Source organism: Aptenodytes patagonicus, chromosome 6 (genome assembly GCF_965638725.1).
Source record: "Aptenodytes patagonicus chromosome 6, bAptPat1.pri.cur, whole genome shotgun sequence".
NCBI lineage: Eukaryota > Metazoa > Chordata > Aves > Sphenisciformes > Spheniscidae > Aptenodytes > Aptenodytes patagonicus.
The window spans coordinates 9,094,579-9,120,080 of record NC_134954.1 but is presented as its reverse complement, the minus strand read 5'-3'; the positions used below and the strand labels follow the sequence as shown (position 1 = coordinate 9,120,080).

The 25,502-nt window shown below is 36.1% G+C and overlaps 1 protein-coding gene across 23 annotated transcripts in view; it reads left to right on the top strand.

Annotated features, from left to right (window-relative positions):
* DLG1 (discs large MAGUK scaffold protein 1) overlaps positions 1-25,502 on the top strand; it is a 173,380-nt gene that overhangs the window by 124,454 nt on the left and 23,424 nt on the right. For all 23 annotated transcript variants that reach the window (XM_076341028.1, XM_076341025.1, XM_076341033.1 and 20 more), the window contains 5 exons: positions 407-563; positions 1,709-1,811; positions 13,400-13,514; positions 20,163-20,339; positions 21,059-21,128. In XM_076341028.1, the coding sequence (XP_076197143.1) occupies positions 407-563; positions 1,709-1,811; positions 13,400-13,514; positions 20,163-20,339; positions 21,059-21,128 (622 nt within the window). The remainder of the gene's footprint in view (positions 1-406; positions 564-1,708; positions 1,812-13,399; positions 13,515-20,162; positions 20,340-21,058; positions 21,129-25,502) is intronic.

The window sequence follows — 25,502 nt, the reverse complement described above, 5'->3', positions numbered from 1 at the left end:
TTCTGTATTAGAAGTTGACTGGCCTTATCTTAACTTGATACAAGCTATACTGAGGCTCTTGAACAATATGGAAAGTGTTAAGTAATGACATTTAGTGCTGAATAGGATTGTAGCATAATAGGAATTTAGAATGCATACATACTTATGAATTGTTCGGTTCACCTAACAACAAGCAAAATTGAAAGCATACAAATAATAGAAGCTATTATTTGAAAGTCTAAGCTTTGGGGGGAGGACTGGGGGCAGGCTGTAGGACATATGATGTTGTTGCCTTAAGAAATGTGTAACTTTTGATACCTAAATTTTCAACACTACTTTTCTCAGAAAACTTAGCTTTTTCTAATTGTTTATTATACTTTTACTCATGACTAGTGACCAAGATTTCATATCCCTTTCTTTTCTTCAGGGAGCCTAGAAAGGTCGTCCTGCATCGAGGATCAACAGGTCTTGGTTTCAACATTGTTGGAGGAGAAGATGGAGAAGGAATTTTCATCTCTTTCATACTTGCAGGAGGGCCAGCTGACCTGAGTGGAGAGCTTAGAAAAGGAGACCGTATAATTTCTGTAGGATTCCTTGTTTCTTTTATTTAAACAACAACAAAATTTTCCCCTCCCTAGATATTAGTGCCAGTTAATATGATTTATATGCAAAGACTATCATTAACTAAGCTAAATTTGAGACAATGGAACAGATGCCAATATACTTCCAAAGTATCTTTGAGGACTTTAGTCTGCCTCAGTTTCTGATCTGTATCCTGATTAAAATAGCACTTTCCTATCTCAGAGATATTTTTTTCAGCAAAGACATAAATTTATCTTAGTCTGGTAGCTGAGGGGTGTGTGTGTCTAAATTGAAAGAATGCAGGCTTCAGAAATAAGCCTTCTAATGAGATGGAGACAATTGGCAGTTGTGTCTAAAATCAGGTGCTTTACTTCTTGGAGTAACTACTAAACTTTCCTATTAGTCTTAAACAGATCCATCCCCAACCTGTCTGAGGGCTTTTTCTATATTAGTACTTAAGGTCATAAAGATCTTGTGTGTTTCTTTGTAAAATGACTTAATTTATGGAGAATCATTTCTTTGGACAATTACATTGTAGTTTGGTAGTTATTCAAGAGGAAAAAATAATTTTGGCTCTGCTGTTATTAAAATGCTGATATTGAAGTGCACCTTTATTTTAGTTTGAACTATGAAAAATACTTTTGGTCTAAAATGTGACACGCATATTTCTGCTTCACTCTTTTTCTGACACTATTTTTAAATCTGCTGCATTGAAAACAAGGCTAGACAATTTCATGGAGGGTGTGGTCTGTCACTGGATGTTACACATAATGGTCTGTAGGCATGCTTTGGCGAAGGAGGTCCCTGAAGCCCTGTTGTAGAAAGGTGAGGTAAACCATCACAGAAAGTAACATTCCCTGTGTCTCCGTAAAAAGAAAGAAAAAGGTCTTGAACAAGAAGAAAATTGACCTAGCGAATACAAATTCATTAAGTGATATACTGTGACAATCATAGTATTTCTTAACAAAGGGGGATACGTGAGAGAGGATTTATTGGCTTTGGTTTTCAGTAAGGATAAGTAATCTTTCTTTGTATTAACTAGCTTGTAATGTTGGAAACGGGAAACTCACATGGCATGGAAACCGTGTTCTATGATGATAAACACAAACATTTATTTCGATAAAGAGCTTTTTGTTATTACTTGCAGGTAAATGGAGTAGATCTAAAAGCAGCAACCCATGAACAGGCAGCAGCAGCCCTGAAGAATGCAGGCCAAGCAGTAACTATTGTAGCTCAGTACCGTCCAGAAGGTAAGGGTTGCCTTGTACATTCAGAACTTGGTAGAAATACCACATTGTTACTTTTGTATTTCACAGTTGCCTTCACCCTTTAATGTGGCAGTTTTATTTTCCTTAGTGGTAGGAGGAGAAAAGACTAATTCCTTCTCTGTTGTGTTGATTCGGATGACCTCAGGAGACCATCAGGTTTTTATTCCTCTGTTTTATACTGAGCTGGTATTTCTGTTTATTCAGCAATTTCTTCTGGTCCAGATTAGACTGTAGCTGATGCTGATTAACCAGCCTTGTGTGTTCTGCAGAAGCCAAGTAATACTGCCTCATTACAATACACATATTTGTCCTCTTGTATTTCTACAGCACATTTCAAATGCCTCTGTCTATTTGAGACTAAAAATTCAATAGTCTAAAATTATATGCTTACCTTGAGTCTGTAAACCCATTTATTACTGTTTATATATAGTAAGACATTTTTGATGTCTTATTATGAACTGTGATGATCAACAGCTTTCTCCAATTTTGCTAAATTGGATGGCCCATCACTAAATCTTCCTTTAACAGTACTGGCAAGGGGTAGGCATAGGTGTTTATCAGGACCGGACATTGAGCAGGACTGCTGCCTTAATCTGAAATTTTTAGGTAGCTGATAGCAGCACACTTTTCTTCATTCTTTATTTCTTCTCTTCTGTCATGTTTCTCTTATCCTGTCCTCCCCAAGTCTTTGAAATGTTAGCATTCACATTCCTTTCCCCTCCCCCTCCCCCCACATCAACATCATCTATCTCCAGTGACCCAGGAACCCTGTCAATAATAAGGCCAACTGATTTGTTTATGTCTAGTTCATGGTCAAATCCCTGCAGCCAGCCCATGTTGTCAATGCCTGTATTGTCTTGAGAGGGTGTGCATCCTGTTCACATGTTGAATCTGTAGATTCCTCTGTTCCAGGATTCGTTTTCTGGGAGTGCTTACTCTGACACTTCTTTTTAGAAGGAATAGCAAGGTCAGCATTGGTTCTGGAATATTTGCTTTGGCTTTGTGTCAGAATTGTCAAATACTTCTGTTGATACACATTTGGCCTATCCTCTGCTTAGCTCTTCAGTGTTGTAACAGGTGGGTCAAATTGTTACACCTTCTTGCTCCCTGCATAGGGATCCCTCACCTTAGTGAGAAATAAAACTTGTGCTTTTATTTGCCCATGAGTTGTCCTTTTGAGCACCTGGCCACTTTTTTGTTCAAAGAGGGCATTCTTGGTTGCTATTTTCTTCTGCCAGGAAGGTATGTTGAGATGCAGAACAAATGTTTCTCTGGTAGAATATATCCCAGGACATAAGCACTTCCCCCCCCCCCCCCCCCCCCCCCTTGCCAAAAAAATTATCCAGACTGCATGCAAAAGCAGCAATTTTCAGTCCTCTCTTTCTGGGATTCAGGCTTTTAAAAAGAAAAGAATCCCTTCGCACTCTGAAAGTCGGAACTCTCTTTTCCTTTTAGAATAAGAGAACTAAGCATTTTGGATGGTTCCTGCTCTTTCTGCACTGGAAATTTTGATTTTGAGTCATTGCACAGAGATTTGCCCAGAGCAACATACGCTGCCTCTTACAAATTTCTCAACGACTGTCACTTGTAGACTTCAAACCTAGAGCTGTACTCATTCCTTCATGATTACGGAAGCATTCAGAATAAGACTGCATGCAGTTGAGCTGTATTGAGAGTGCAATTCTCAAAGACTTATAGGGCCCACTTAAGAGGATGCATGTGGGAGCTGTTACTTGGATTATCCTAGATTATGGGCAGACATCGGACACATTATTCAAAGAAAGGATTTTTTTTTTTAAGATGTTTGGTCTGCATGACCATCTTTCTTTCTAAAATAGTGCTTAAAATACCTATTTGGAGTGAAGGTGTTGGAAGCATGTTAGGGCTTACTCTACCCTTTTGAAGTATACCATGAAGGAAAAGTGTACCTAGGAGATTGAGATCCATTGTAGATCGGAGGCAAAGTATATATTGACACATGGCCAGCCTACCTCAGAGAGCTTAGGTAACTAATGTCTGACTTTGACATCTCTGCTTGCCTTTTTCTTACTCCTCGTAAGAGGTTGAATGGAGCTCCAGCTATCGGTTTCTTTCAGGTCTGGTGTGGGAGGTAACTTGGATCAGATACTGTTCATATCTTAGACATTAGTAAAGAGAATGTTTCCTTAAAGGTTACTGTTTGTTTATTATCATAGGAAAGCAGTCTGTTTGAGAATTGACTTTCCGAATAGAAAATATCATCCATGTGATTGAGTGTGCTTGATAAAAGTGCGTATGTTCTTTGATCGTCTTCAGATTTCCTAAACTACAGCTGCAGATGGTCGTCTTTCCCCCTTACTTGATTCATTTAAGTTGCAATTTTTTTTTTATATATATGGGGTGTGTGTGTATATATATATATAAAATTATCTCACTTTTTGTTTATGCCATTCAAAAAAAAGGTTAACAAGTATTAAAATGAAGAGTTCATAAAATTAATGTTCATCGTTGGTGTTTCTCAGATGTCTTCGTAAAGATGAAAAGCATCAGATATAACTGCTTGTATTGCATATGTATTTTATTTATATTTATACATCCAGCAGGATTTTGTAAAAGATGCTGACAGCTAGGACAGATCAAGGAGATTCTAGACATCCATCAGGGCTCATTATAACTGGGTAAATAGATTGAATATGATAGGAGCATTTGGAAGACACTTGGTACCAGCTCACTTCAGTCCCTGGAATTGTATATGACAGTTTGTATGTTCATAGATGTGGTGGGGAATGCTAATTTATGTTTTTACTTCCTACCACATTAGCTCTATCAGAAATTCCCCATTTGACTTTCTCCTCAGATTTCCGGGAAAAGAGGATTTTTGCAAGCAGTTCTCTCACAGAAAAGCCTGAGTAGGCTGTAGAAAAAAATAATCTTTGGAAAACCCTTATCATAGAAAGCGTTGAATTTTCCATATCCGTCTCTTCAAATCCAGTTAGACAACGTGGTTTATCAAACACTAGTTACTGGACTTGGGGTAGACTAATATGGCTGAATGATACTGCTTTTATTATATCTGGGCTCAAATTACATAACTGCTGACTTTTTTTCCCTTAAATCTCCGAAATGTTCCTTGGTTATAGAACTGGGTGAAAACAGATGTAATCTCATTCCTAAAATATCCTTCTGGGCATTCATTTAGTTTCCAGCAGTGTTCTGTAAATTTGAGAGATGCCTTACAAAATTTTCCTACTATAGTGAATCAAATTTCAGCAACTTACCAGCACTTGTTGGGATAGCTAAAAGCCAAACAGGGAATGTGAAGGTATTCTCCTATTTTCAAAAGCAATTCATGCATCAGACACCACTTCTGTACTACCACAATTGTAGTTGGTTGACTTCTGCTTTCTCCTTGTAGCATCCATGCTTTATCTTGCAACTTACCTACGAGCTATTGTTGTAAAATGTTGAGTCACCTATTGGGTTGTACTTACACATACTTTTGTGTTATACACACGTATACACAAAATCTCCCTAGTTGCAGTCATCACTGGGTTTGAACCTGTTGGGGCTGGTTGCTGCAGAGGAGTTGTCCATGGTAGAAGAAGACCAGAAGCTTGGGAAATGGGAATTATCCCATAGAAATGGTGGGGAAGTCAGGATGTCATTCTCGCTTCCCTCTTCGTTTGGAAGCTTTTCCATATTCCCCAACTTGTCCTACAAATTTCTATCTCCTTACAAGACATCATTCATGAATAAAAAGGGGTTTTGCTTTACTGTGAGTTCCACTGGAAAGGAAGTACCATGACCTGCAGCAGTTTCAAAGAAAGTGATGTTGCTCCAGTACACAAAAGCATTTTGATGAGCCATTTTCATTTGTAGAGATTTCTGAGCCATTTCATTTTCCTGGCTCTGCAGAGACACCTCAGTGCCACGCTGCCGTCTTCCTTTGGGTTTTCTACAGATGTAGGGTGGCAAGGAAAAATTGTCGTATTAGTGTGGAAGAATGAGAGGAAGCTCTAGGCAATTTGGATATATGTGTATCTCCTGGGAGTGGGGATTCGGAGATGGTCAGAGTTCTGATCATGCTACATAGCGGGGATATGGGAACATGAGATTCTCAGTGCTTGAAGGGAACATAGTTTAGGAGAGGAGCAGCAAGGGCGAAGTATAGGACCGTCCAGAGGTGTACAGTCCTTGGAGGGCTCTCCCCTCATCTCACACTGACATTTCCGTTGTTGTGTCCATTCAAATTAAAAGGTCATCTGAAACATTCTTAAGTGTTTTGAGGATGACATAATAATAGTGTTACCTCAAAATTCAGAATTTCTGGAAGGTTAGATTTTGCCATTCTGAAAAGGTATGAGGTACCAGTAGGCTACCATAACTGTATTATAGCTTGAGTGCACTGAAGTGTTTAAAAGTAAGAAAAATAGCCAAAGAAATATATTTAAAATATGAAAATATATTTGGTTGAAATTGAATAGAAAATAATTTTGTCGATTAAACATTTTTTTGTTTCTCAAGGATCCACCTGACATACAAAAAATAATTATAATTTTAACTAGTACAGCAGTTCTTTTTTCATGTGAGTTATCAGCTGCCTGTTATTTAGCATTTAGAATCTATGTTGGTCTCTCTTTGTAATTCAGCTGATCGAGTCCATCTCTGTATATCCACTTCTTTTCTGAAAGAGTGGTAAGATGGTTATGTGATCAGATTAGCTCCATGTTCTTAGGTGATTGGGTGGATCAATGTAAGATTAGGATAAGGTGGAGCCAGAACATCAAGAGAAGATTTTAAAGTATTTTTTGTAAAATCTCTGCTTCTGAACTTACATTGCTCATATAGATAGTTAACACACATTTTTCTTTCAGCTTTATTAAAGGAAATAAGTGATTCTCTATTACAAAATGTATTCAAGATTCATAGTTCAATCAAAAAATCTCATACTTTGTTAGCCAGATTTTTAGGTGGATTTTCTTTTTTTTTTTGTTTTGAAGGAATGTATTTATCTGCTGAAAATAAGATCCAAGTATGACAACTTTGTATTTTTCATTCTCTCTTGTCTTTAAAACAAATGAGTAAAAATAAATAAAAAAAAAAAAGGCGGGGGGATGCTTTGTTAGAGCTTACCTTTCAATGGCCAGTGTTTGGCCAATTTTTCTGTTTGTGACACTTCATCTATGCACTGTTTTCTAGTGGAATTTAAAACAGAATAACTAAGGTCTGGGAAATGGTAGCACTTTCATGTGTATAAGCTAAGATTATTTTCTGAGCATTTGTCTTGAAATATACTGTAAATCTTCTATTTGTAAAAGTCCAGCTGGAGTAGCACAAAGCCAATAATGCTTTTGCAAAACTTAGTTTTCAGTATTTGTTTTGTATCAAGAGGATGAGCTTCCCTTGCTTTCTAGCTGAGAACATGGATTGTCTTAACCAAAGGCGGTTTAAAAGTACATCCCAATTTCATAAAATTAAAAATTCTTTAAAAAATAATTAAAAGAAAAAAGTTCACCCTGTTCTGGGGTACATGGTCTCTAGTCTTCCAAACTTTTTTTTGTTTTGTACCTGGTTCTACTCATTTGCAAGTAATCCAGATTAGTAAATTAAAATATCTTTAAAATGGGGCCCATTAAGATTAGAAGAAGGGTTCTGCTATATATAGTCCTGACAGACGCTGTAAGGCGGCTTACACATGTTTCAATCCTTTAAAACCTCACTCCTGCTCTTTAATATAATAAATAAAATTGTTTGTCTTTAAGAACAGTTTAGCCTTTTACAAGTTGTAAATGCGTGGTAAACCTTCAGCAACACTTTTGGTGAATTCACTTCAGCAGTGACTGGACCTAGTCTCTTTTTGAGTTTTGCAGGCTCTGCGGGAGTTGTTCTTAACTAAATACAACAGCAGTTTTTCTAATCTGTTTTGAAATTCCGTGGCCTAGTCTTTCAAGTGATTAACGAGGTACAAGCTCATTACACATTAGAGTGCATGAAAGCCACCAGTAGCATGTGGAATGCATTGTGGTCTCTCTCAGGTCATGTTAATATGAAACGACAAGCATTGACGCAAAGTAGTATCTCCTCAAAACTGATTTATGATGTTTTTATTGTGGTCCATACGTTTTAATAGGTAACCTCTTTGCTAGTGTATTTGAGTGGTTGTACTAAACATGTTATACTCCACAACCTCATCTACCAACTGAAATTTGTACTACAGTCTGTAACAAGAAAAGATGTGCAAAACATGAATGGTAATGAATTTATCAAATACCAGTATAGATAATCAAGGGATGGTAGTAGTACATGACTAGAACTCATACATACAACTTCAGTCATCTATATGCTGTGGCAGTCCTGCCTCAGAAGCTTAGAATTGAAAGCAAATGGAAGGTCAATACAAGATCAGTGTGATGGTGGCTATCCTGACTTACTACCAGGCTCCTCAGTTTGTTTGGAGGCACCATGAAAAGGAAAATGGAGTATTCTGAGTGGAGAAAAGAATATAAATCAGTAGTTACATAAAATTGTCAGCATAAGAGTCCTGCTTTGGCAGATCCAATGGGTCCTGCTAAAGGAGGGCTTTCTACAGACAGATGGGAAGAGGGAAGCAAGGGGCATACTTTTTTAATTAAAGTGAACTTTTTCAGCTCTTCGTGGGTTCAGTATATGTAAGAATCTCTGCTTCTCAGTGCTGTGCTGCCATCTGTTCCCTGTACACACATCCATGCTTCCATGAGTTGCTTTTCCTTCTGTGCTGTTTGCAGAATTTTCCATCCCTTGTCATAGTCTTCTGTCCTTTTGCCCCATTTGCTAGAACGTGTGTTCCAGACCAAATTAATTTTCATTGCGGCCTCTTTTTTTTTTCTCTTCCCCTGCCTGTATAGACTATTCACCATGTATCTGTGTTTATTGCTGTCCTCTTGTTGCCCACCAGATAGGCAGTCCAGGAGAGTTTCACTGCTCAGACCCTTTCTCTGAAGTTTTGATTTCTGTTAAAGTAAACATTGACATTGAAAACATTACAGTTTTCTAGGTAAAACCAGTTTAGGAGCTCGGGAGCAGAGGACTCTTCCAGGATTTCCTAATCCACCACCCCCCCACCCCCCACCCCCAATCCTTTTTGTTCATTGCTGCGCAATATGTGCAGACATGAAATAGAGCAGATTTATTCTAGTTTTGCACCATCTGCTTATCTAGTATAATTTTTAAGTTTAAACTTGAGCCCAGATGTATCCATCTCATGTTCTTAACAACTGATTATGTGTAAACTAGAGTAGGCTTTGGGTTTTTTTTTCTGTGGTGATGGTGGGGTACTGTTGGATAAATGACATGGATTGAAGCAACAGATGCTTGTGCTTCCTCAAGCTCTATGTTATGATAGCAGGTACTACTCCCTCCCTGCCCCTAAACTTATTGGAAACTTTTAGAAAATTCTAGCTAAGAAGAGATACTGTTATTCTTATGTTCTTATTTTATTGCATTTCATGTTAGTCTTGCTGCCTATTACCCTTTATTTGATGTAGATCATCAGCAGCTTTCCTAAAATTCAGAACATTAGAAGAGATCCTGAGTTAAGTCCCATTCACTGCTGTTGCATATACATCAGGTTTCAGATCCTGGTCAAATTCTTACCTGAAAGGATTGAGGGTTTGGGTTGCGTGGTTTTGTTTTGTTTTCTAACTTCACTGGGGGGAGCGGGCAGTGTTTCTTGTGCCACCATAGTTCTTATTAAAATACTATTTCAGAATCTCAATGTTTTGATGGCTGTGGAAATTGGAAGCATATTTGTAGATGGAGTTCCTATGACCAGCCCACTCTGTTTGGGTTAAAGTCAGTTTTGTTTTTTTGTTTAAATAGCTTATGTCCTTTCTGTTTGGTTACCTCGATCACATTTGACCAGAGATCAATCATATTCCTTCTCAGCCAAGCTCTTCGTTTCCTCTTAACCAAGGAAGCAGAGTGTCCTTTTTATCTTGTTCACTGTGCCTGTTCCAGCTCCAAATTTCTGGAATGTTGAAGTGGCAAAATAAAACTTTAAAAAAAAGTTTTATATGTGCATTGTATGGCTTATGAAATTCTGTAAACATTGAAAATACTGGAGGATGGGAGGGTACTTGAAGGGAAGGTATCACTCTGTGCTTGCCTAGTTCTCATCCTTAAGGAATACTTCCTTACTTGTCAGTGTGAGAGACGAGTGTTAGTTAAGATCGTGCTTTTGATTTTATCCAGCACTTCAGCTTTTATGTTACTTTAGCTAAGGGGTTTCTTACAGAGTCACCTCTGTCTGGTATACCCATTATTTGAAGTCTTTCAGTAGTGTAAATTTGGTGCTACTTCTCTGTAATTTGTTTGCTTTTTTTTTTTTTGCGTTTAATAAGTAGTAAGGCATTACTGCAGGGATTGATTAAAAACATAGAAGTGTGTAGGTAGTTTTCTGGTGCTTCTGTAATCAAATAAAATTGCATTTTGTATGGATTGCATTTGATACACACGCATCTCGGATACGAGTCTCTAGTCTTGCTACCAGCTGTTGGCTATTGATGTTCCCCTTTTGTAGAGCACGTAAGATGATGCTGTGGACAGTCTTCTGGCTGCTATCCTGCAACTACTTTTCTACATTTCATAAACTACCAGATGGCATCAGTGTTCTTCACTTTAATAAGAGATTGAAGGTGCTAAAGACAGTTGATATGCAACTCTTCTTAATCACAGAGATAGAAATATGACCACTCCTAGACAGATTAGCAAAAGCTCACTCTTTGCTTTATAATGCCGAAGTTGAACCAAGCCTAATTAGTCAACAGGGGATGGGTGCTGATCCTTTGGGTACCAAACTGATACTGTTTTTCTGATGCTATCAAGAGTCCTGCTGTTGTCTTATTTTCTGTCTCCAGCATTAGTTTCAGTACCACTGTATCTAATACCAAGCTTTCTTTTTTAAAAACAAAAATCCTGTCTACTTTTCAGCTCCAAACCCAACGATTTTGAGATTTCTATCCATCCTGTTCCTCCCAAAACCTTCTGTAAGAGGAATATAACTCAAATTTTTAGCTTCCTCTACATCAAAGGAGCTCATCAGATTCCATCTGCACAGAGTGTTTAAGCTTTTCCTAAGTATGACATCTCTTGGCACCCCTTCTTTTAGAACATAGAGCCTTCTCAGTCCCAGCCTGTTAGTTTCCCTTTTTTTATTGGTATGGCAGGAGCTCTATGTAGAAATTAATCTCCTTCTTACTCCTACAGATGTCCCTGTCACCCATTCAGCACTTACTTCCCAGGAGTTCTGATGAGAAAAAGTAGATTACTCCAGAAAACCGCAAGACCAGCAACCTGAAGATGATATATAGGATAAAGTAGAGTTAAGCGATAGTAAGGAATAGCCTCCCCTGTTAACTCTCTTACATACTACATGCCACATAGGAGGAAATCTGATTTTTCCAACAGATGACACATGATACTTTCTTAACAGAAATTTGTAGTCTTTTCCAGTAGCTATTGCAAAGAACTGCAGATATTTTCAGTACTGAACAGGCTGTAGCACAAGAAAATGCTTGGATTATCTGGTCTCTTCCATGCTTACTTTCCTTTCGCATAAAGGAAATAAATAAAAAATTTCATTAAAAAAATTTCTTACGTCAGAAATCTCGGCTACCATTCTTGTAACATGTTTGAAGTTTAGAGCTTTAATCTTCCAAAACACCCAAGAAACAGGTGAGAGGCTTAAAAGATAATTTCTCAGGTATAAATGAGTTAAATGAGGCGACCTACCTAAGGCCATGCAGTGCAGCAGTAGCACAGCAGGAGTAGACTATTCTCTCTCTGCATCTGGGTCCTTCCCCTAAGGGATATTGCTTTCTAAAAAATGCCACTTTCTCGCATTCCTCTTAGGTTACCATCCTGTCATCTTAAATTCTTTTGCTATTAGTGATAGCATTGGTAGTGGTGGAAATAATGTTTTTGTTTCTCTTGTCAAACAAACTCATCAGTCTGATCTGGTGCTGGTAAATTATTTGATCTGGACTTTATTTGTAAAAAGGCACTTGATGCTGTTTTAAAAACTAATATACTATCTTAAAAACTACCAGCTTTTCATTTTAAAGGACAAAAGTCAGGGTTATTTAAAAGACTTCATATTGTCATAATCTGGATAGGGTTAATTATAGTTGCTATTGCTAGAGCATCAGATTTATAGTTACCTTAACGAATGAAGTGATATACCAGAAACTGGTTCACAGAATATTCTTCTGTAACTTAATATATTTTTCTTCTTCTCTGGTTAGTCTGTAACTCTTGGTGCTCACTGTCTGATGAGTGTGTGCGAGAAAGTGCTACAGAATGTAATATGATAAATCGTTCATGGTATTTAGATGACTGTTGAAGGAACCTTAGTTTAGAGATTTCCTCAAGATTTTTGCATTTTAGAGCCCTCTTTCAGTCTTGCACTTCCTGAGTAAATTTGATGCCCGCAGGGAATGAGGGTGCAGCTAGGAAGAGCAACGCGTTACCCAGTTCAGCAGCTGCTTGCTGCACACACCCTGGCTCTCCCAGTGTTGGCTTGTAATAATCAGGCATCACGTGGTCTCCTGGCGAAGGTGGTGGCTGCAGAACGTTTCCTTTAACTGGAAAGGTTTTACAAGTGGATCTGTTGATCATGAAGTCCAAACTATTCAACTGAAGGAAAAACTTACTTGTTTTGAGTTCATATTTTATGCTGACAGCATGTAAGTACCTCGCTTCAGGAAATGTTTGTCCTGAAGAAGCTACTACTATTTTACTGCCTGCCTTTGTATCTAAAATCAAATGCATTTAGCTTAGTTTTATTAGTACACAGTGCTGCTTAAGAACACAATCGGTTTTTCCAGGATTAACATTGTACATAATTCTATAAAGGGAGTTTGAATCTCTAATGCTGTTTACAAGTGGATCAAGATTCATGCCAGAATTCTGGATTTTTTTTTTTTCCTTTTCTGAGCTCCCATGGGAACGTTGTCTTATTCAGAAAATGTTTTGCATATTTCCCACCTTGTAGTGCTAATTTCTCTTACCTAATTCAGTTCCAGTAATTTTAAAGTATCTGTTCAATATTGTTTTTTCAGACACTTTTCATTCCCATTTCTTAACATTTAAAATTTTAAATATATAGTTCTTGATTATAAACATATGTATTTCAGATGTGTGTTCTGAAGTTTTCTTTTTGTCATGGGTTAAAATTTATCAGTTTTTATTACTATAAAAATGATAATTGTTAGTAGAAATGCTTGTTTTAATTAGGAAAAAATAGTTACTGTGAACTATAGATTAAAAACATGAAATTTTTAAGTATAATGGATATTTGCTTCTGTTTATTTGCTTTGCCTAATCACAGTTATTTCAAGTTTTATTTCAGTTAATATTGATAAATGTGAAACTTCACATAGCTTTTAATTACAAAACATAGTGCTCAATAAAAATATTGGGGTTTGAGAGGGTTTTTTCCTTGTATTAAAAAAGCTGTAACAAATGCTTATTCTCTGAGATTTTCGGCATTTTTGTGAGTAATTTAATTGCTGAAGTTCAGAGGAAATTAATTGCAGTGCCTCCTTTTCTTACAGAATACAGTCGTTTTGAAGCTAAAATACATGATTTGCGGGAACAGATGATGAACAGTAGCATTAGTTCAGGATCAGGATCTTTGCGAACCAGCCAGAAGAGATCCCTATATGTCAGGTAATCATCTTTTTCATGGCTAGTGTGTTTTTCTGCTTTTCTGTAGACTTAGTATTTCTGTATTTGCATTTTTATACAATTATTTACTCATTATTGAACTTAACAAATTGATATTTATATGCAAAATATATTAACAATAAAGCTTAATTTAGATTGATTAATGTAATATAGCTGAAAAAGATGTACTAGCCCTGAGAACCCTGTATGAGCTTTGAAGAGTGGTGCTATTACTTTTTGTCCTGCCTCTGAGAAATGATAATCCTTCAACAAAAACATATATTTATTCTTTAAGTCAGTTAAGACGTGAAGTCTTAACAACTTGCTTAATTCAGTTTGTGTTTTTTTGTGACAGCAGTCTTCATATTCTCCCGTTCAGTTCTTGAGTTCAAATTTATAGTCTCCCTTTACTTAAGCTTTGTCAGATTTCCATCTTACTTCCTTCAACTTACTTTAGTTGTATTCTCAGCTTGCATTAAGAAATCTTATTTCTATATCCAATAGCATTTTATTATAGAATATTTTCCATGGTAACCAAGAGAGCAAATGCATCAAATCAAATGAACTGAAAATTTTTCTTTAATTTATTCATATAGAATTAAACACAGAGGGAGGCTAAAAGGAAGTGGAAATAGAAAAGAGCATGAAGCAGTTAAGAAAGTAGGTGGTTTCACTGGGAAACTGTGGCAAGGTGCAGCTCATAAATGTGCCAACTAAATCCTGCATCAGTTACCATATACTGATAAAGCGTGACGTTTCAAGTATGGAATGTGGGTAAAAGGATTGCATTTTTAAAAATAAATTGATTTTTGAGTTCCCAAAACCAGCTCATCTCTGGATTGAATAAGGGCCAGCAGTAGCCTCTTGGCAGGGGCCAGAACATTTTAGTAGAGCAGGTAAGATTTCAGTAGTGCTGGTGCTTGGGTTAAACTTGGTTTAAAATGTTGTAGGACCTCACTGGCTTACCTGCTAAAATCCTAGGCTCAGGTGCTATCGACTTTTCCCATCCGAAGCAGATACTGTTTTGTTCATGGTGCTGTATCTATTGAGCCATGGCAAAGGAAGCAAGTCTTACACAGGGCAGTTACCTGAGTAATGGCATCTATGCTCAGAAAAGTCTCAGTACTTTGCAAGCTATTTCTGAAAGCTTTGAAACAAATGTAGCAAATTACTCATACAGGGCTTCTGCTTAGATTGACTATAACATGTAGCCCTTATGTTTTGACCTGTTATTTTAGTAGCTTTGTCTGGATTCTGGTTTTGCAGAGCTGATGTTGTTGTTCTTTTTGTACTTTGTCTGCCTTAAATATTTTTGGGGGTCAAAATTTAAATCTCCGAGGATAAATGCCTTAAATACTAGGGATAAGTGCTTGATATCACAGTTATCCACGTCTTAGAATTTCCACAGGTAAGTGTACATATGGATATTGTGGTGAGATCTTCCTTTCCATAATCCCAAGATTTATCTCTTTAGCCCTCATCATATAGCTAAGCCTAAACAATTCTAAATGCTTTTATTTTGCTTGGTTAGCTATAGCCTGATTAGGTTCTAAACAGCTTATGCTCGTGTTCACGCATTGGTCTGGTATTTTAAGCTACTGACAAGCATTTTGTGTTTATGTAGCTTTTATTCCACTGATGGAAGTTGTTATCTGTAAATGATTGAGGTTGAGCTTTTGCCTTTGCCAGCTGCTGCAGAAAATGCAGCCTTCTCCCGGTTGTTGGCAGAAGCCTCGTGAAGACTGGTGATTACTGAGTCTCAGACACCTTTCTTGGAATCAGCTTTGTTATAAGTCAGAACAAAAATCTAAAATGCAAAAATTCCTCAGGAAGAGTAGTTTTCCACCCACATCTCTTAACAGAGGGTGCTGCTAGGGTTTTTGAGATCTGCTCTTGTCATCACACCAAAAGATGCCAAAGACTGGTAGGCAACTTGGTATAGACAGGATGGGTTCACATCTGTTCTGTCTGGTTTCTGATGTAATTTTGACCTCACTGAAGTAAGTTTTATGAATCTTTTCACATATTGCCAGATACTGACAGAACATGTTAGTTATCCAACTTACTCCTTATTATAAGTTGCTCTGGTATGATCATTCTGTACTTTTAATTGTACCAATTCAAAGCCAATTTTACTAACTGAAGCTCTTTTTTCTGTCATATTTGGTTTTGGATATGCCTTAAAGATTCCAGTTATATAATGTAATGCTGAATTGAACGGCAAATCCAACAGTAAAATGGTTATAGGCATTCAACCACAATTGTAGAAAACCTATCAAATAAAAATACTCTAAAAATAATAATCTCTGGTGATTTCTCAAAAATTATGGTAACAAAATAGCGAATAAAATCAGATACATCATTGTGTCCCTGTAACTGAAACTTGATATCTTTATGAATAGTCTGCCTGTAAACAGCATTTTGGGGGCGTTATGTAATATTAAGGAAAAGACAATTGTGTTTGCCTGAAAATACAGTTTGCAGTAAAATGGCAGATTTTTCTTCTTAATCGTATGTATATCAATATATGATGAATAGCAATATAACAAACAGTCCTTGGAGGGCAATACAAATATAGCAATTTAGCAGCAGCCATCTCTTCATTTGCACATCTAATTCTCTCTCTCTCCTCCCCCCCCGCCCCCCCAACTAATTAAGATGTACTGATTTAATGGCCTTCTCTTATTTTCGGTTTGTATTTCTTTTGATCTTTTTTTAAGAGGAGAGAGATTCTCTCATACAATGTTTCTGCTTTTGCATCTGAACTGTATCTATACACTCTCCTCCTTCATCTGCAGATTCAAAAAGCACATGTGAAAAGGTGATACACCTTAATGGTATCAAGTTTCTATAATAATGTGTTGGCAGGGAGTAAATTTGTTCCATACTTTATCTCATCTTGTATGCCAAATCTCAGTCTGTGCAATGCGCGTAGAATTCAAAATTGAAAATTACTTTTACCTCTGTGTATTTTTCTGACCAGCATGATACATTTCAGAGTCAAACAATGGTGCTGATTCCTGCTTGAATCAGAGCAGAAAATAGTTACATCTCCAAGTGGGAGAAACTTTACAGTTTTGAAATCATTACAAAATTTTAACTAAATCCATTGAAAAATAAGATCTGGCATTAGCACCAGGCCTGAAAAGTGTACTTGCCTGCAGGAGGAGTTTAATTGGGCATCCCTATGTTATTTTGATAGTTCAAACATCTAGTTTCAAAGAGCTTACCCAAAAACTTAAGGAGAAAAAGAGAACCTCCTTTATAAGCTGTCCTTCATTCATTCTGAAGTGGTAAGATTAATTTATGTTTCATGAAATAAGACATGGAGATGCTTTTGCTGCAGGAATTCCTGATTGCTTTGTTCAGCAAGAATACCCTAAAAGAAGAAATGCTTCAGTAAAACTTGATCAATAGCCTATGATATTGAAAGTAATGAGTGTGGCCAGGTAAAAATACATTCTGGAAAATTTGGCACTGTTAAGACAGCCATTAAATTTTTGGCTTTGAAGCATAAACACTCATGAAACATGCAACTTCAGTTTCTGTAGACTTGTAAGTGAAGGAACCAAGTTACCTTTTTTAGTGCTGTTTAGTTGCCGAGTAATACAAGGTGAAATAAAAGGGAGGACTTGATGCTTTCTCTGTAAAATATTTTTTATGACTCATTTAAATTTAAATAGAACTTTAGGGTAAATATCATGGGACTCAATTCAAAGCAGTAGTTGATCAGGAATACCAAATTTCTTTTTAAGTAAGTTAGTGTTTATAACTTACACTAAATAAATGTATACATGGTATTGCTAATCTATAATAAAAGTCTCCATACAGAGAGTTAATAAAAGAGGTATTTTTTTTATATACCAGTCCGTAGATAAATGTCATCTTGGCTGTGAAATGAGTTCTCATTTGATGACTTGCCAGGCATACAGGAAAAGCCATGTTAATCAGTTGGAATTGGAAGAGATTTTTGTTAATTCTGTTTGCTTTTTGGCTCAGTTATTTGATCATTACCAGTTCCTGGTGTTCCTATAAATTTTAGCTGTGCAGTTTCGTCACTACTGTGTGTCACCCTAATTCATCTTATAAAACTATAAGCTTTTAGTTTTTTCCCCAATAAAATTATTTTTCTTGAAGTGACCTTACCAGAGGAAAGGTATTTGATGAAACTGCCTTTCATTGTGCAAAAACTATTCAGTGTAACCATTTATCTAGTTTGAAGAGCACATGTTGATAAGATGTTTTTATCCATTTGTGCTTCCATTTCACTCTTGTGTATTTTTTTTTTCTCATGCAGTCAACACGTATTAATGCTGTTAGGCCCAGCTTGCTGCTCATATAAGTTTATATTCAAACTAAAACTTAAAAGTAGTGCTGGTAGAAATCATTGCTTGAATGCGAACAAGAATTCTCAGGAAATAAATTCCACGATGCATTTAATTAATTCAGCGAAAATGTAAATAACTTGAATCTGCATTAAAAGTACATAATGGATTATGTGCAATTTATTTTGAGATAGGAAAGGATATTTGTCCACGGTGCTTCTTGAACAAACATGTCCAGAATAGATCTGGAGGAATAACTACTAGGTGTATAATTTTCTTACCTGCAGTATTTGGACTATTTCAAAGAAAATAAGAATTCTGATTTTTTTAAAAAGAATGTGGATATCTCAACTATTACCAATATTTATTATCTTGTTCGCAGAAGCAAAATTGAACAAATATTTGTATTTGCTCTGAACAGAGATGAAAGTACAAGTTTCAAACACAAAGCAATGTTATAGAATTAAACTGAAAGATATTATTGTGGAGGTTGCACTACTGAAGGAAGGTGGTATTTCAACCTCCAAGCGCTTTCAAAATTGAAAGCCTAAATTTGTAATAATTTTTACAAATTAAAAGTATTGCACATTTAAATACAGGGCTTTGTGTATCATGAGAGTAAATATTTTGAAGCCATTTTAAAATGTCTGCCTTGTTCTAGACATTTTAGAAAGTATTTATGAAAACCTTTATCTCATTATGAAAAGTTTTTGATACTTTTTATGGCCCCAAAAAGGCATGGTGTCTCAACCAACTCTGATTTTGCAGTAGACCTTATGCTAAAGATGAATTGATTTGACAGAAAATGTTGAATTTTTTCCCTGTAAGCAATTTGACATTGGTTATGAGCAAATACAGTTCAAACCCAAAGAAATACACTCTGTGCTTTAGAAAGGCAAAATTCACAAAGCTAAAATACATTTTAGAGCAAACAGTTATGACTTACAGGTACTTACATGGGTTAAAAAAATTCTGAGACATTAAAAATCTAGCAGAAAAAGGTACATAAGACTAGTGCTTGGGAAGAAGAAACTAACTGAATTTGGACAAGGACACCATTTTAAATCATCACATTGTAATCTATTGTTGCTATTTTCCTAAGTTTGAGATGGATTTCTTATCAAGTCTCTAAATTGAGATGGGGTATCGCTTAGAAAGTGCATCACTGGCAAACTTAGGAGCTTGCAGATGAAATGAAGTTGAGGATTTTTTGGCCTGTGTCATACAGGCATTTCTCGCTTTACATAGGTGAGGTTCATACACCTTTTTCAAATACAAAATAAGAGCCTTTTATAAGGCATAATCTTAGGAGTATCTCTTACAGTTTGGTAAGAGGCTCCTGTCATCATTCATTTCCGCATCTTCACTATACCCTCAATTGTGCTGGGAGAAACATACTGCAAGTCTCTTCAGTTCCTCAGGGAACCAATCCCGGTATAAAATGATCCAACAGGGAGAAAAGAAATTAATTTTAACCCAGATCAGTTCCACAGTATGGTGCACCATGTGCCTTTCTAGACAATCGTGCTTTGTACTGTACAAAGCAGGCATGCTTTGTACAAAGCAGGCATGAATGTGGGTATGGATAATAGTGGACTTGCATAAACCAACCTTGCTGGCACAAGGGAATGTTAATAAAACTGTAGCCACGCAGCTGGTGTTCAGGTCTTGCTAGTGCCTATTATTTGAAAACAAGCTTACCTTAGAAAAAAGGATGAGATTCTCTTGAAGTGGTTGGGAATTTTCCAAAAGAATGCACATAAAGTTCTTTGCCTTCGGGTACTGCAGTAGCAAGTTGTGTTCAGATCATATTTCTAAGCTTTTTTTTTTCCCCTGCCACTCTGTGAGCAGGATATCAACTTTTACTTTAAGGACAGTAATTTTTATTTACTAAAACAATTCCAGTTTGTAACTTGATATAAAACAACGTACATTACAGAACTTCTGGCAGTGCTGTATGCTTCAAATACTTGCCTTTTTTTTCCCTAGGTTGACATGTAACTTGCTCTGTGCAAAGTACTTATTGAATTGCAGGAGGCATCTTCTGTCGACCTTTTACAAAGTACTGGAGTTCTGCTCTGGACAAAGTTTGTTCTCATTCATTAAAACTTCTAAGTGTGTGTGAATACTATACGATATATTCTCAGTGTGTGTGTATGTATATGAGAGAGACAGAGAATGTATTCAGCGTTCTTCTTTTAAGCAACTGTCAGAATGATGCAGTTGTTTGTGAACAACACAGGCAGCTTCATATTTTGTGCTATTCATACTCCCCTGGGTTTTTTTTCTTGCTTTTTCTATGTTTAATTTTTTCTTTTCAATGTAGAGCTCTTTTTGATTATGACAAGACTAAAGATAGCGGCCTTCCAAGTCAAGGATTGAACTTCAAATTTGGCGATATTCTCCATGTCATTAATGCTTCTGATGATGAATGGTGGCAAGCACGGCAGGTAACTCCAGATGGAGAAAGCGATGAAATTGGAGTTATCCCAAGCAAGCGCAGGTATGTCATGATATTTTATTGACTTTGAGGTGTCTGCTATTAAAAGTCTGATATGATTAATACATATATTGCATATGCTTTGCTCTTTGTTATTAATTCTGTACCACATCAGCCACTTGTTTTTGGTGGTCTTTTAAAAAAAAAAAAAAATTATCTGTAGTGGGATTCTGACTAACTCAATGAGAAGTTTGTTAAAATCCTATTTAGCCTTACGAGTTGTGTGCTGAAGTTGATAAAGGTGGTCCAAGTCCATTTCTCTGTTCTCACTGTAAGCAATTTATGGGTTTAATAACATTACACCATTTATGTATGAAAAGGTGCAAAGTAAATTGTGTTTCTAAATTGTAAAAGGTGTTTTCTGGCATATCAGAGACTCACATAAGAGATTAGGTGCTCTGAATCTTAATATCTGCTGTTGACTGGTAATTGAAGCTGCTCGCTTATTGTGACATGCTTTTTCTTTTTGCCCCCCGGTTTATTGAACCTATATAATTACAAAACGCTCCAATACTCACTCTCACAGCTCATCACTTGAGAAGTAATACCCTACTTTTCCAATACAGTCTGCTACTAGCAGGCTGCCATTTTCTGAAGGTGTCATCACCAACAAAAATCTGTACTGCAAAAGGTACACCTATACGCTTACATTGTAACAAGTAGTAACTTGAAGTGCTGGAATTTTGCTGATATAACTTCTTTTGTGTATGTTTTTGTGGTAGAGTTGAGAAAAAAGAACGAGCCCGTTTAAAGACAGTGAAATTCAATTCCAAAACAAGAGGAGATAAAGGGGTGAGTTAATGAAGTACTAATTACACCTGGCATTGTGAATGGTAACATTTTTCAGTGGTTTATCTATGCAGACTCAGTTTCAATTTTTGGTGAAAAGATGAAATTCTGTCAAATAGCTTTGGTGCTCAGAAATATTTCTAACTTTAGTAGTAAACCATTGCCAAAACACTGCAAATTGTTTGAAGAATTAGCTTATAAATATTATCATTAATACTGTAATGTAATAGGAATTGTAGATACTAATCAACTATTGAATAGTGCCATTTCTAACAGCTCTGCAAGTGCTGTTTATAAAGCCGTTTAGTCCTTTACTATGGATTGTACTCCTGGACTCCCTTTTTTGGGGGAGGGGTTTACTACCAATTTTCAGAAAAATTAGTATGATCCTTTCTTTAAAGTTTTTCAATGTATATAGAAAACAAGGAAGTAGAGCTCAACAGGGTCCCTATGATAAAATGAGGTTTTACGATGTACACGGTTACGCAGACAGCATAAAGTAACTTCTTTGTTACAATTATGGATGCAGAAGCTTTAAAGAATTTCCTGCAAGGGCATAGGCCAACAAAAACTCGAGGCTAGTGCCATTGCTGACCAGAATCAATCTCCATCTCACAGCTGTTTTTTTTCACCGCCACTCTCTATTGGCGCCAATACCAATGTGGCTGTGCTCAAATCATGTAAAATAACCAATGCAGATGAAAAATAACCCAACCCAAAAGAAATGCTGGTTTTAATTTTAGTCAATCCTTTGGTGCAGTTCACCGCATGATATGCGGTCCCTGTCCCAGTACATGTGATGGGAATGAGTGGTGAGAAAGCAGGGTAGCTACTTAAGTAGTAATAGGAATTTTTGTAGCCGAAATTACAGCAATTTAATAAAGGTAAAGCAGCCAAATTTTTTTGTTGTTGTTTTGAGGGTGAGGCTTTTTTGCAATGTTTTGGTCGTTCTGAAATTTGAGAAACAATTTCACAACCTTACAATTTCTACCAATAGTATATAACTAGTAATTTCAATACTTAGGTATATGCATTTTAGATGTAAGAGCCTTCTAAAGTAATACTATATTACCATTTTTTTAAAATCTGAAACATGCTTTAAGCTCCTGAGGAAGCTATTTCTTAAATAGCGATTTTATTTTTTTTTTTATAGCACTAATGCTGTAACATTAGTCAGTCATTATTGTAGATCCCAAAGATTCCTTTTAGTAATTTGTTTCAGTTACAATGTTTTCATAACTTCAAAAATCACATATATGAAGTATTAAAGCTTCAATACTTCATCCTGATAGTGTAGGATTTTAGACTTTAAAGACTCAAATCCATACATACATCCCTCTGCTACGTGGTAAAGGTTTCAGTTCAGTTTATTAATGAAGAAAATGCCACGGTTGTTTCTATAAGTACTTGTTTAAAAGGAAATCAATATCTCTAGTTATTTTCTGATGAACAATTACAGTACTGCCTTGAGGATTCATTGGATTATTTGCAGGTTTTTTCTGTTTTGGTACATTCATATTTTGGTATTGGAATAAAATGTTATCGACTGATGTGGTAATTTTTAACTTGATCATTGAGTTCACTTTTTAGAAGTCACATAAAGAAAATGGCTTGAATACTTTAGATTATTTTAATTACATTAAGTAATTTTTCAAATGTTACCATGTTCTTTGAAAGATAATTGCATGGTTTTGTAGTTTGTCTACCAATAAACTGCAAACAGTTAACTTAATTAACGATGTATTTGAAGTAGCATTTTGACAATAGCAGAGTTAGTGCACAGTCACTGTGCACTAGCATTGCACCAAAGATATGCATGGAATACTGAGTGGAAAAGCAACTACGCTTGCCATTGATACAGAACTGCAGTTCTTTGTCTTCAGTAACATTTCATTTTGCAAACACGCTTACACTGTTCACAATCTTTTGCTTCAGCTGTAAATGTTTTAACATCACGGTTTCTCCTTAAAGTATTCTTCCTGTATTTGTCATGGTGATATTTTTCCCAGTAAGCTGTCTGCACCATACATGTCCTCATGGACTGTGTGCCTTCCTGTGTCTGTATATGATCATACTCCATGGACAGGATGAAATACCAACTTTGTACAATTCTTCAAAATTTCTACATTAAAACCTTAAAGAATAACCCTAGTGATGGCAAACGTTAAAATCCATGTTCCTTTCATTTTAAGGAAAGCTAAAAAATCTGGAGCAGAAAGGGTTAATTTTTTCCTTGTTTGTTCCTTTCATATACACATTTATCTCACTTTCTGTGCTGCTTCTGTTTTAATATATTCTTGCTTATGATGCCTGTTTATGATTTGCAGTGGGCTTATGAAAAATTTAATACAATTACTGTGCATTTTCAACTAATAAGCAATTCTCTCTAGCTTTTTATAATCATGGTATCTTTTAAAAATAAACTTTTGGCTAATCCTTTATGCAAAATCAGTATAATACTACTTTTATTTTCGCTTTTTTTTTGGCAATGGAACTGACTCTGACCATTATACATGCAGTATATAAAATTTAATATTAGTTCAGTAAGTTTTACTGTACAGAAAGTTACAGTAATTATTGTTACGAAATATTTTAAAATCTAAAATGAAGAACCCCATTATGTTTTATGAAGTACCATAAGTCAGCCACTCCTTTTATTTTACCTATAGAAATTTCAGAGTCTCACCACTTCAGTTAAACTGCACCATTTTAGCTTTGTTCCATTTATTTCCCTTATTCTTTTGCCCAAACTGAGGGACTTGTCCAAATGGAGCAACTATATAGACGTGAGACTTACACTTTTTGAAATTCATGTTACAGTATCTTTCAGTATACTCAGCCAAGATCTATTCCTCTGGGCATATTTCTTTGTTGCCCTCGTTCTGTAGAATACATTAATCTTTCTGCTTATGAGAAATCAATTGCAATGACTTGTTGACTTCAGATAAAGAAGGTCAGGAGGACCATAACCTAAAACCTTGACCATGCCAACTGTGGTTCCTGCAAGCATATGATGGCTTGAAACCAGTTCTTTTGTCCATATGTCAGGTTGATAATTTACCAATTCTTACAGTGGAATGACAGTTTTAGTTGAACACAGATGCCAGTCAATTAAAGGTTTTATGGATTTCCTACTTAACACACTATTGCTATTTCCAGAGCTCAATGTCACTGATTCTGCTCCCATGGTACCATGTTACTCTTTTACACCTGGTAATTTAAAGTAAACTTTTTTTAAACAATGGTAATGGAAATATCACTGGATGTTTCAGTATCTGATATTGCCAAGCAAGTCTGTATTAAAACAGATGGCCAGAAGGGTTGTTAATACTGTAGCAGGATGCAGCTTGTGTGTTGCACTATAGCCATTCTCTTCGGGAAGGCCAATGCTAGTTTTGTAATTGTACCAAAGAAGGTGGCCCACTGTTTGAAAAAACTTTGTCGTATTTGACACCCAGTTGTTACTATATTTCATTCCACACTTAATACTGGTAGAAAAGGTAATATATCTTTGTGCAACTGTATTGCATATAATAGAGGAAAATGAGCTCATGCTGGCTGAAGACAGACAGACAAACAATTACTTGAAAGTTAACACGCTCCGAATTTTAGAAATAGCTGTTAATAAAGTCTTTAATGTATGAATTGAAAATATTTTTGTTTTTTTAAAAAGTAGCTTTTAAAAAATGGGTCTGTGGAAGTTTTATTACTTCCTGCTGCACATGGGCTCTGCTTGGCTTAGAAATAAACAGTCCCCCTGCAGCACAGGGTCTCAAAACTAAGTTGGGCATTTTCTTACTTTTGCCATCCTTCCTGTAATATATTTTCTGCAAACCAAATGACAGAAACATGGCAAATTTCATGTCTTGGCAAAACTGGGCAGATGATTCACTTATGCCAAAAGATGAAAAGAAATAAAAAGATGGAGCTGGCTTCAAGTTAGCTCTATTAGTTCTAGTTCTGGGCATAATTGCAATAAAAATGGTGCTGATTTATTTATACATTGAGTTTCTTTATTGACTTAGAACAGTAAATTAAAGGTGCTGTAGTCACATCATGTCTTCAGCAGAAGACGTGGCAGGTATTACTAAATCCTGTGTTAATTGCACCTGTAGACATACCTATATACAAATGAAAGTACATTGATGCTCTTCATCACTTAGACAAGGAGCACAACAGTAGTTTATATGCAAATGGGTGGATATATGTCTATATAGGTAACTAGAAATCTTCGTAGTAACTGAGATGCAGAAATTCTTCAGCAACACAAGCAGTTAATGTCAAAAGTTGCTGAACATGATCCTTGGACATACAGGGTTTTTCACATGGTAATTCTCTATAAATGCACCCTTGAAAAAATAATTGCCACAGTAATCA